The 13,658-nt window shown below is 37.3% G+C and overlaps 1 protein-coding gene across 3 annotated transcripts in view; it reads left to right on the top strand.

The window, feature by feature from the left end:
* LOC26531581 (cationic amino acid transporter 2) overlaps positions 1-13,264 on the top strand; it is a 53,895-nt gene extending 40,631 nt beyond the window's left edge. For all 3 annotated transcript variants that reach the window (XM_070208130.1, XM_070208129.1, XM_032434080.2), the window contains 2 exons: positions 11,785-12,570; positions 12,628-13,264. In XM_070208130.1, coding sequence (XP_070064231.1) covers positions 11,785-12,570; positions 12,628-13,031 — 1,190 coding nt within the window. In that variant the 3' untranslated portion in view covers positions 13,032-13,264. The remainder of the gene's footprint in view (positions 1-11,784; positions 12,571-12,627) is intronic.
* The last annotated feature ends 394 nt before the right edge of the window (positions 13,265-13,658 follow it).

Raw genomic sequence — 13,658 nt, 5'->3', positions numbered from 1 at the left:
AGCACATAATGAAAGGATTACAATTTAAAATTGCAATCTCTCAAGTAGGATGATAAACATCCTCAGGAAGAGATAAAGGAGGGCACCTAGACACATTAGAAATAAGGTAGTCGCTAACAAATACAGTGTCAAGTGTTCTATTCAAATGATTAGAAATTTAATTGATTTGAAACAACGAAAGATCAAGCATGCAGTCTATAAAATCGTGCTGTGCTGGGGGCACTAGAAAATTTTCAGCAGTGAATAATGACCAAGAGATGTTCGGCAAATTAAAATCACCCAGCACCATAAATAGGTCATTATCACGCACGTGTGAAGAAACTTCTTTAATACAAGTAATATGTTTCATATAAACTTGAATATCAGAAGAAGGAGGGGCATAAAAGCATGTTATATAGATATTGCGTGTAGGAAAAGACACCTTGACTGAGACAATCTCAGCATCAGTAGGCGTACAAAAACAGAAAAGTTCTAACTGGAGAGTGGTTTTAACGGCAATTAACACCCCACCACCTCAGGTCGGCCGATCATTTCTATACAAAATAAAGCTATTCGATATGACCTCAAAATCAGATATGGGTCTCTAACATTCTGACAATGAATAAAGATTTGGCCAGAAGATGAACTTAGTTTTTTGGGGCAGAAATGGTACCCTGTATTGAAGGGCCTGGAAGGGTGACAGGCTGGGATTACAAATGATTGGGAACTCATCATGTGAAATATTTATTTTGAATGACGATATTTCACGAGGGGTGGAGAAATTAAATTTGGTTATTGACACGCTAGCAGAAGATTTGCTAGCAATATAGGCTGCCAAGGACTCAGAAGTTGTGTCCGACAAAAGTCAAGACACAAAAACTTGGTTACTAGAGGCAACTACCGTTAGAGTAGGCGCTAATGGGGATGTAGGTAATACAGGTGTAGGAGGAGCTAAAGAGGCATAATGATTGTTTTTAACAATCTAGCCTTTGCGGCCAGCTGCTGCTGAGGCAGTTTGAGTAACCGGGACGAAATCAGGTACCGACTCTACTGGGACTACTACAGGGGTTGAAAACGAGGTAATTGGACAGTCGCTTGGAGAAGGCGATAAAGACAACATTGGAGATACATCCAAGTTGCTAGGAAGGGACAAGAAGAAGACAAGATAGGTCAATTGCAAAAGTTCATGCTCCAACCGACGATTGGTTGGAGACTCGAATTTGTATTTGCCAAGCAACTCAAAACACGATTCAAAATTACTTGAGAGTTGCTTAGCCACATTATTCAATTTTAAGAATTGATTTCTCACAGAATTATACATTCTCGAGAAATCAATTCGTTTGTCGATGCATTCTGGGCACGACCAACGCAAGTCGCCGCAGCCCTTCTTGGCAGTTGCAGCGATCTTGTCGCAATTACGCCCAGTGAGACCTGCACATTTAGCATGCATCGTATTCTCACTCAGCCAGCAATTAACAAATTGCGGCAGTGCAGAATCATCAACCTGCTTGAACGTGCAGCGTTTCTTACAGCACGACATCATTGTTATTTGCATATGCAAGTTGCGAGAGCGCAGAGCAAAACGAAAACGGTGCACAAGATAGAGCAAGTAAACACTCAAAAAACAACTATTCGTACACAAACAAATTGTTTGGAGCGAAAAGCAATGGAAAAGTATGCAGCAGCGAACACACGCACAAACAAGTGTATGCACAGGGGAGCACCAAAGCAAAAGAATCAAAACAGGCAATAACAACAACACGGAACTGACGCCGCGTCTTATAAATGCAATAATTAACAGACTTACGCTGCACAACAGATAACACTTTGCACAATTTATAAAAGCTCTTTAAATAAAGCACCGAAAAATGCAAAATTTTTGAATAAAAAGCAAGAATAAAGCGCAAAAATATATAAAAATCTTGGAGCACAAGTAAAACACGTCAATCACTCTTAACTGAGAACTCTGAAATCAATGTTCTCGATTAGCTTTGAAAATGATTTTGAAACTGAGCGGACAGTAAACAAACTACTCTCATACAAACGTTTTCCGTCATTTTATCACTATTTCGAGTGGAATTTCCCAAATCGCTGAAACACGTATTCATTATATTCTTATATAGAGCTTTGAAAATAAGTTTAATGCAAGTCGGACATAGCTTAAAATCCTAAAAAATTACTTTAAAATGCACTTTACACCGAAGGAGCTCAGATTTTGCAAAAAATGTGAAACACGTCTCAAATAATTTTTGATGTATATCCATGCAAATGCATTTGAAGGCAAAAGGCCACCCACCAAACTCCCATTTCCACCAAGGAGGAATGGATTTTTCGAAAAGTGTGAAACACCCCTCTAATGAATTTTAGTAATGATCTTTGAAAATTTGAGGCCGATCCGATGGTTAACAAAACAGTTTCATATCAACGTTTTTCGCTAATTAACCACTGTTGTGAGAGCTTTAAGAATAAGTTTGAAGCAAATTGGGCACCACTTAAAACTTCGCCCAAAAAATCTTTGAATCGCATTTCACGTATAGTTCCTAAGGATCCTTGCGTTCATACATACGGACGGACGGACAGACAGGATTTACATGGCTAGATAGACCAGGCTGTTAATACTGGTCAAGAATATTCTTATTTTTTACATTATACCCTTTTGACCCATTTTTACCTTTTTACCTTATAATTACTAGAGCTGTTGTAAGTTTATTTTCAATCAAAGCATCATTTCTAGAAACGCTTAGATGCATAATAATTGGAAGATTCTTAAGAAGTTTTATTATTCTATTCATACGCTCGCTGCTTGCATAAGCAGTTTTATGAGTCCCAACAGAAAACGTGAAGTGGCATCGAAAAGATCGTCCCGGTACACTCAATAATTCCTGCAATTAAATTGTTTTAAAATTGCTAAGAACCACTTTTCTATCTTGCAGAGATGATTAATGTAAATATCGACACTTACCTCTATAAGGATGTAAGAGGTCAAACAAAGTTAAGGCATTGTAAGATAAATATTAAAAACTGTTTTTGCAGCTTTTCAATCCTATTTGCGTGCTCAAAGGCTAAATGGAGACAATCTTATTAGCGGATCTTTAAACTAGGTAGAGTTGCGCCTAACAAACCAAAACATCGCATACGCCTTATGCATAATATGTTTATATGGTAAATTAATAAGAACTTAGATTCGAAAATGACTCCTAAATCCAAAGCTTCAGATTAACAAATTAGTTTTTGCGTTATTGGAATAGGATGAAAGAAGGACATGGAAACTTGGGCTGAATGTGTTGTGCGACCAAATTGCTGGCAGCGCCGACACTGTAAAATGTCTTGCTTTTTCCATGCATCCTCAATGTGAGCGCGTTGTCCAATCAGAATTTTTATATTCTTTATATCATCTTTGTTTTGGGGGGGAGAGGTTCACAAATAACAGATTCATGGGCTCTTTGGTGGTACGCTATATGGAGCGGTGGATATTAACTGCTTCATGTCCCAACTTTTTTAACTCCGTTTTGAGGTCAACTCCCGTGATCGAGTGATAAAAACTTTCAATGATTCTTTGTATGGTCTGTCGTCTTTGAGCTATTAAGTAAAATATTCCAATCCTTTCTGTAGATGGCATAAAGAAGACTTACTCCGTCAACTGATGTTCTGATTTCAATTTTTTTGATGCGGCAAGCTTTTAACTCTGGGTTTCCTAGAGTATTGTCTTTGACATTAAGATCGTTATGCCGGTAAGCTGGCCTATTCAACGTTGTTTCCTTGGATGCGTTAGATCCGTCGTCAGAGTCAGGAAGGTTGATTTCCGTAGCAACACTGCAAGATAAGATCTGAAATTGAATTTTATACTCGCTGTTGTCCACAACAGTAACAGGTTTTCGAGCTTTAACATAAATATTCTTGTCGCCTTTATTATAATCTCTTATCAAATATTAATTGTTGTGGGGAATTGTGGACTTAAATCGAATTTTTGTTTATGTATTATAAATTCTTAGTACTAGAAAAAATGAGAAGCAAAAAAATTATAATATATAAATATTGATGAAGAATTTCATAATGGGGGCGATTCTGATTTGATCTATGGCAAATTTGATAAACGTGAAAATGTTTTTTTTTCTTCTGGTTCGGCAGAACTTCTTTTGATCGGGTAAAATTTAAAACGTGACTGTAGCAAAAGCATTAAAGCTCAATTTAATTATATTGATCTCTTAACATTTTCTCTTAAACATGCTGCGTTTGCTCTTTGACGCGGCGTCAGAAAATTCATTTTTTTTTGTTTTCTTTTTATTAGACCATTCTCTTTGTCTCATAAATTAAGTGCAAAAAATAAAATTTCTCCATCTCCGAAAACGCTTAGGTGCTACTAGTGCCTGCGCAGATCGAGTTTGTTTCCGATAATCGATAACTTACTCAGTTTCCAAACAATCGATAAGAATCGATATCGATGTCCTGCTTTTTGGGCAATTTTGGTAAATAATAAGAGCTAGAGTCACCAAACTTGACATATAGCTTCTAAAATAGAATATATATATATATGCATTCGATGTTGGAAGAAGAGGGTTCAGGGTATCCCCTAGTCGGCAGCTCCCAACTATAACCTCTTACTTGTTTCTTAAATATTATAGCTTTATGTTAATTTTTCTGTTAATATGAGGATCAACTTTAATTTAATTTATATGAATATTTACATAATACAGTGGACCCTCGGTTGATGTGCACAATTGGTTCCAGCATCTTGTTCGTTATGCAAAACGTTTGTTAAGCAAAACCATTATTGCCATTGAAGAACTGAAAAAATACTCTAAAATATTTAAAGTTCAGTTTTTATTGAAAGAAACTTAAATGAAATGTATTGATGGCTCTGGCGACCTTTCCATATTTCAATATTTATTTGTTGGCTGGCTCGAGGTCCGTGTTTGTTAAAACAAACAATGAAAAACAATTTTATTCAATTCTCTTCCGATATATTTCGGTTGCACATCGGCAAACCGTCTTCAGGGCACTAACACCAAGATACAAAAAACAATTAACAATTATAATACAATAAATTAAACATTATTTCGAACATTTTACATACATTATTTTACACGTCTGCGCTTTTTGACGTGGAGATTGTTACTGAGGTTGTTTGACTGTTTAAGAGGTGTCTGTACAAGTGAGCGCAATTTTCTGTGTCTGTCTTGTAGTTTAGTCGTTTGTAGGTTGGTGTGTTAATTATGTGTAGCATTTCCAATGTGTGTCGCTTGTTATAGTGTTGTTCTTGTTGTAAGATTGTTGTTTCATCAAAATTTGGTGTGTGGTTGCTTCTTATACAATGGGTCATAAGTGCTGTTTTCTGTATATTATTTTGATGTCTTAGTTTGAAGTCCGATTTATGTTGACTAATCCTTGTTTTTAGCTTCGATTTTGTTGTACCTATGTAGACACTATTGCACTTGTTGTTGTTATCCCCGCCACATGGTATTTGGTAAACGACGTTGCTTTTTTCGATCATCGGGATTTTCGACTTTATCTTGTTGAAGAATTTTTGTAATGTATTCGTCGGTTTGTGTGCTACTTTTATATCTTGTTTGTTATAACAGTCTGAGTTTGTGAGGCGTTCTGATAGTCGTGGTACATATATTAGTGATTTGTATATTTTAGCAGGTTCTGTTGGCTTTTTTCTTTCGATTTGTCGTCTTTTTAATAATGTTTTGATTATATTTGGGGGGAAGTCATTTTTGGTCAAAAGTTCTTTGATTTCATGTTCAATTTCTTTGTGGTATATTGTGTCCGATATTTTCATCATTCTATTCATACAGCCTAGTGCTGTATTGATTATCATACTCTTTGGGTGGTTTGAATTGAAGTTGAGTATTCGTCCGGAGGCTATGGGTTTCCTATACCACTTTATTTTGAGTGTGTTGTCCATTCTGCTTACAATAGAGTCTAAAAATGGTAATTTCCCGTCCTTTTCTAATTCCATTGTAAATTTTATCTGTTTGTGGAAGGAATTCAATTCTTTTAGAATATTTTCCACGTCTATTTTGTTCGTTATGGCAAAAAGGTCATCTACATATTTGGTCAAGAGTCTTGGTTTTATTTTTAATTTATCTGTAATCTTGTCCAACAGTTCCTCCATTAATATATCTGCGATTACTGGGGAAGCCGGTGATCCCATTGGCATTCCCTTAAGTTGTGTGTATATTTTGTCTTCGTATTTGAAATATCTGTTTTCCTGTATGCAAAATCTAACTATGTCCATAAATAGTTGTTTCGGTATATTCGTGTGCTCTTCTAATTTGGTCCATTTTTGTCTTATTGTGTCAAGTGCTAATTCTATTGGTATGCTGGGAAATAAGGATACTACGTCAAAAGATACTAATGTTTCCTCTTCTCTAATCTGGGAGTTGTTGACTCTGTCTTTAAAATCTACCGCGTTCTTGATGTTGTACCTAGAGTCCATTGTCAGATTTTTTAATATTTGTATTATATATTTGCACAGCCCGTAAGATGGAGATCCTATGGAAGAACATATTGGTCTCAGTGGAGTTCCTTCCTTGTGTATTTTTGGTAGTCCATATATCCTCGGAGGTACCGCTGTTGTTGTAGTCATCTTATTTCTTTCGTCCTTTGAAATAAGACCCATCTTGAATAATTGTGCTACGAAGGTGTTATTCTTTGTCTGTAGTCTTGATGTCGGATCCAGTCTCAATGTTCTATACGCGCATAAGTCGTCTAAAATATTTGTCATTTTATTTTTATATTCATCCTCATCCATTGCTACGGTTTTGTTGCCCTTATCCGACGATAGAATTTTAATATTTATATTTTCTTTCAGTAATTTTCGTGTCTGTTCCACTGTGTCCAGTATTGCTCGATCCCTACTGTTTTGGTTGTTCTTGGTTTTATGCTCTTTGACTAACAAAGAGAATTTTGTGCGCGCCGACTCTTGTGTTTCCTTTTCTTTTATTGTTTGCACTAGCTCCTCACCGTCTGCGATGTATTTCAAGAGAGGAAAATCTCTCTTGCTGATTGGGAGAGCGAACTTCGGCCCTTTTGCGAGTAACGCTACGACGTTTGGCGGGAATTCTATTTTTGTTTTGTTTACAAACCACTCTCTTTGCGTGTTGTTATCCGCTAAGGCTAGGTTCCGTTGATCTCGTAACTTATCGTGTTTCGTTTCTTGTCTTTTCTTGAGTGTTGTTGTTATTTTGTTTTCTATATTTCTCTCGCTCTCAAAAAACGCTTTTGCGTCATCTGTGGTCATCAGTTGACTGATGACCACAGATGACGCAAAAGCGTTTTTTGAGAGCGAGAGAAATATAGAAAACAAAATAACAACAACACTCAAGAAAAGACAAGAAACGAAACACGATAAGTTACGAGATCAACGGAACCTAGCCTTAGCGGATAACAACACGCAAAGAGAGTGGTTTGTAAACAAAACAAAAATAGAATTCCCGCCAAACGTCGTAGCGTTACTCGCAAAAGGGCCGAAGTTCGCTCTCCCAATCAGCAAGAGAGATTTTCCTCTCTTGAAATACATCGCAGACGGTGAGGAGCTAGTGCAAACAATAAAAGAAAAGGAAACACAAGAGTCGGCGCGCACAAAATTCTCTTTGTTAGTCAAAGAGCATAAAACCAAGAACAACCAAAACAGTAGGGATCGAGCAATACTGGACACAGTGGAACAGACACGAAAATTACTGAAAGAAAATATAAATATTAAAATTCTATCGTCGGATAAGGGCAACAAAACCGTAGCAATGGATGAGGATGAATATAAAAATAAAATGACAAATATTTTAGACGACTTATGCGCGTATAGAACATTGAGACTGGATCCGACATCAAGACTACAGACAAAGAATAACACCTTCGTAGCACAATTATTCAAGATGGGTCTTATTTCAAAGGACGAAAGAAATAAGATGACTACAACAACAGCGGTACCTCCGAGGATATATGGACTACCAAAAATACACAAGGAAGGAACTCCACTGAGACCAATATGTTCTTCCATAGGATCTCCATCTTACGGGCTGTGCAAATATATAATACAAATATTAAAAAATCTGACAATGGACTCTAGGTACAACATCAAGAACGCGGTAGATTTTAAAGACAGAGTCAACAACTCCCAGATTAGAGAAGAGGAAACATTAGTATCTTTTGACGTAGTATCCTTATTTCCCAGCATACCAATAGAATTAGCACTTGACACAATAAGACAAAAATGGACCAAATTAGAAGAGCACACGAATATACCGAAACAACTATTTATGGACATAGTTAGATTTTGCATACAGGAAAACAGATATTTCAAATACGAAGACAAAATATACACACAACTTAAGGGAATGCCAATGGGATCACCGGCTTCCCCAGTAATCGCAGATATATTAATGGAGGAACTGTTGGACAAGATTACAGATAAATTAAAAATAAAACCAAGACTCTTGACCAAATATGTAGATGACCTTTTTGCCATAACGAACAAAATAGACGTGGAAAATATTCTAAAAGAATTGAATTCCTTCCACAAACAGATAAAATTTACAATGGAATTAGAAAAGGACGGGAAATTACCATTTTTAGACTCTATTGTAAGCAGAATGGACAACACACTCAAAATAAAGTGGTATAGGAAACCCATAGCCTCCGGACGAATACTCAACTTCAATTCAAACCACCCAAAGAGTATGATAATCAATACAGCACTAGGCTGTATGAATAGAATGATGAAAATATCGGACACAATATACCACAAAGAAATTGAACATGAAATCAAAGAACTTTTGACCAAAAATGACTTCCCCCCAAATATAATCAAAACATTATTAAAAAGACGACAAATCGAAAGAAAAAAGCCAACAGAACCTGCTAAAATATACAAATCACTAATATATGTACCACGACTATCAGAACGCCTCACAAACTCAGACTGTTATAACAAACAAGATATAAAAGTAGCACACAAACCGACGAATACATTACAAAAATTCTTCAACAAGATAAAGTCGAAAATCCCGATGATCGAAAAAAGCAACGTCGTTTACCAAATACCATGTGGCGGGGATAACAACAACAAGTGCAATAGTGTCTACATAGGTACAACAAAATCGAAGCTAAAAACAAGGATTAGTCAACATAAATCGGACTTCAAACTAAGACATCAAAATAATATACAGAAAACAGCACTTATGACCCATTGTATAAGAAGCAACCACACACCAAATTTTGATGAAACAACAATCTTACAACAAGAACAACACTATAACAAGCGACACACATTGGAAATGCTACACATAATTAACACACCAACCTACAAACGACTAAACTACAAGACAGACACAGAAAATTGCGCTCACTTGTACAGACACCTCTTAAACAGTCAAACAACCTCAGTAACAATCTCCACGTCAAAAAGCGCAGACGTGTAAAATAATGTATGTAAAATGTTCGAAATAATGTTTAATTTATTGTATTATAATTGTTAATTGTTTTTTGTATCTTGGTGTTAGTGCCCTGAAGACGGTTTGCCGATGTGCAACCGAAATATATCGGAAGAGAATTGAATAAAATTGTTTTTCATTGTTTGTTTTAACAAACACGGACCTCGAGCCAGCCAACAAATAAATGAAATGTATATAATTTGAACATGAACTGAGAAATGAATTCAGATGATTTAATAAACGTTGAGCAAAGTAACGTAGAAATTGCGCGCTCAATTGCTATCTGAATATGTTGAGAGAATGTCAACAGAGCAGTTTGTGTAGCAAACTAAGTATTGTATTTTATCTTAACTGTTGTGCAACTGTTAAGTCTGTAGAATGCGACCATTGCTAAACACAGACAGAACTTTTACATGCAATTAAGGTTTCCCCATTTTTCGTCGGCCGTTATGCGAAACTACGTTCGTTAAAAGAAACTTTTTCTCCCAAAAAATATATTTGTTATGCGAAACGTTAGTTATGCAGGGCGTTCGTTAACCGAGGGTCCACTGTTCTTATTCTACTGGTAAGTCTATTATACAAATTTATAAAGGTGATTATATGAATCGATCTGGGACATCGATTGGGTGAGATCTTCGCAATGTCCTCTGCATACGGACTCCTCTAATTCTATGCCGTTTTAGAAGACGCCTAGCCAGACGATTAGGATGGTTACCCAGTGACACTATGTAATTTACAGCCTGTATATTTACCCGACTTTCGGCACTCTTAGGTCTTTTCCAAATCGGAAGTTTTTATATACCAGAGGGCACCAGACATATATCGGAGCGTATTTTGCTTGGAACGCCCTGATGAATTTGCAGCAATGCCATATACCTGAATGCCATATCACCAGGCGGGAGCTATGGAGGATTTCTAAATGGTTACTTTATATTTCAAAGACAACGGATTTCTAGAAGCCATCTTAATTTTCCCAATCTGTTCTATAGGGGCTGTCTGAGTGCACCCCTAAGTACTTGTAGCTGTTGTGGTGCAATACCAATTGACCGCGCAAGAATACTCCCGGACATATATCCCTCCGTAGCGCATAGGTCACATTGGTGCATTTATTTAAATTAATGCCAATATTCCAGCGCTTGACCCACATTTTAAATTTTGAGAAGGTATTGCTGCAGGACATCAGTGGCTTCATAAACACATTCATTTCTTTATAAGATGGCTGTGTCATCTGCAAAAGTGGCGATGGTAAGGTCGTGTGGATCCACGACCTCAATTGTGGAGCCAGTGGGCATGTCGTAGGTAAAAAGGGTTTTGAGAGTGGACCCCAGCACACTCCCTTGAGGAACGCCAGCCCCAATGGCCTTTATGTTGGAGTCAACTCCATCGAGTACTACCGAAAATGACCGGTTTCCTAAAAAGCTTTGCGCAATCAAATAAAGTTCAGATGGCAAGGTTTTTGCATAGTGGTCAATCATGCCAGACTCTGTCGAAGGCTTGTTTTATATCTAAGTACGCTGCCACTACGTATTCTTTGGCTTCGAAACGTTCGAGGATAAATTTCACCACCCTATTTAACTATTTTGGTGTGCCATGAGATTTTCGGAACCCGAAATGAAATGGTCGAATTTTTTCGTTAATTCTATCCATAGACAGCAGTCTCGTAAGCAGACAACGTAAGAAGAGTTTTTCAATCGTGGGCAACAAGCTAATCGGCCTGTAAGAGTCTAGGTATGAGGGACACTTTCCAGCCATATGGATCTTGCATATCCTCGCCCTACCATTGGCTTGGAACATGCCCCAGTCTCAATTGCACATTGAAGATTAACGCTAAAAATGGAACTGCTCTGACCAGCAATGCTTAAAGTTTTATGTTGTCAATCCCATCTTTGCCAAAAGCTTTTCTTTTCTTAAGTGCTCCAATGTGGTCTGAGACTTCGTTGGCAGTGATAGGATCAACTGGGAGGCTTAACTGACCTGGACTCTCCACTGTGAGTTGAACCCTTCTGTTCATCCTTGCCGAACTTGTAATAAATGGCTTGAAGCGTTCCTCCAATTCTTTGGGAGTCATACAGGGAGTGACTCATTTAGAGAAACAATTTCCAAAAAACGGTCGCTTTCCCTATGTCTATTCAGCTCCAACAGCTTTTTAACCCAGTTCGACACTGCGGTAGATCCTGTCCACAATTGAAGTTTTGCGCCAATCAGAGTAAAAACGTTCCACTTTAACTTGATTTATATTGCCTACTTTTGGGCTGTTAATTTAAATGCAAACAAATTGTTCTTGCTTCAAGCGCCACTACAATGGCTATAAAATAAAAGATGCTTGATGTATATAAATTATCATATATAAGTATCATTAATCTTCTTTTAGTATCCAGCAGTAACTGGAATATACCTAAGTCTGCGGTGCCCGAGGATTATGGCGAAGGCGGTTTTATGCCGTATGGAATTTCTGGTGTTATCAAAGGAGCAGCTGTTTGTTTTTATGGCTTCATAGGCTTTGATTGCATTGCTACAGCTGGTGAAGAGGCTAAAAACCCAAAAAAATCAATACCATTTGCAGTGATTGTATCGCTAGCGACGATCTTTCTGGCCTACTTTGGTGTGTCCATCGTCCTTACCATGATGTTGCCATACTATGCACAGGATGAAAGTGCTCCACTTCCACACGTCTTTCGTATCCATGGATTGCACGTGGCTGAATATGTAGTATCCATAGGTGCAATGTTTGGACTGTGCGCTAGTCTAATGGGTGCTATGTTTCCCCTACCGCGCATTGTGTTTGCCATGTCCAATGATGGGTTGCTGTTTAAATTTTTGGGCGAAGTAAGTAGTAAGTATAAAACACCATTCAAAGGCACCATGCTGACGGGCCTGTTGTGTGGAATACTGGCGGCCGTATTTAATCTGAGTCAGTTGGTCAACATGATGTCCATTGGCACACTGCTGGCGTACTCAATGGTAGCAAGCTGTGTGCTTATCCTGCGCTACGAGGTAGACGATCGGCGCGACAGTCGCACCCTTGGTAGTGGACGCATCATAAGTTACGGACTGGAGCAGTCATGCGCTTGGTGGAAACGTCTTCTAAATACGAACAACCAGTTTGTTTCCACCAAACAGTCGGCGCGCATTGTAACAGTCATTGTTACTTTGTTCTGTAAGTTAAAATCCTAAATATTAATTTCGTATTCAGATTGACGTTTAGACTTCGCAGCGATCTGGTGCCTGGTGTTCTCGAAAATTCTTACTAAATTCGAGGAAGATCTCGAACATGTGACCAAATATAATGTGCTATTTTTAACACTTGCTAGCATACCATTGATAATTATGTTGATCATCATATCGCGTCAGCCCACCTCCGGAGCTAAGTTGTCATTCAAGGTTCCTCTAGTGCCTTGGCTGCCAGGCATTTCTATACTTATAAACATATATTTGATGATAAAACTGGATATTTTAACTTGGATGCGCGTTAGTATATGGATTGGCATTGGACTGGTCATCTTTCTTTCTTATGGTATCCGCCACAGTCGTCTCAAACTGAGGGAACAACGCAACAATTCCATTGCCCTACTTAGAGATTCTAGCGAAGCGGCATTTATTAGACAAGAGCATCATTAGCATATAAGAATGCTCGAAAGCTATGTAAAATATTTTATAAGATCTCATAATGCTGATTAAATATATATAATAAAACAACGCAGAAACGTTCCAAAAAAGCAAATGATGTCATACTGGTATTGATGCACATCTTGTCTTGAATGCATACGTGCGTCAGATTACCATTCGTTACTGAGTGTCGATTTTTGGAGTCCCAGAAACAGAATTAAATTATATAAACGCAGTCATATTATTAATTATTTTAAAGCTCAATTAATTTTAACTTGGAATTCCGAAAATCAATTTTTTAAAATTCATACATATACTAGATATATTCACCGGCATTTATTATCGGCGAAGAGCGCCTTTAAAATGTAATAAGTTTACTGCTAATTTACCACAGTCTTGAATGAATTTGTAAAATCGCCGAACGAGTATATAGATTTAGATCTTTTGTAGATTTTTGAAAATAATTTTTAGGGTGTTAATTATATAAAATTTTTAAGATTTTTATTAGTTCTAATAAGTAAGTAACTGTCTCGGAAAACTTAAACTTAAAGCTGCACCTAAAATCGTTGACCCGTATTTTCCACCAAAGAAGCTACATATAACACGTCTCAAAATAATTTATTTATAAATGGTTGAAAA

This window comes from Drosophila virilis, chromosome 3, assembly GCF_030788295.1.
Source record: "Drosophila virilis strain 15010-1051.87 chromosome 3, Dvir_AGI_RSII-ME, whole genome shotgun sequence".
NCBI classification, from domain to species: Eukaryota; Metazoa; Arthropoda; class Insecta; order Diptera; family Drosophilidae; genus Drosophila; species Drosophila virilis.
Note: the sequence above shows the minus strand (reverse complement) of the source record. Positions and strands in the feature narration are given on the sequence as shown.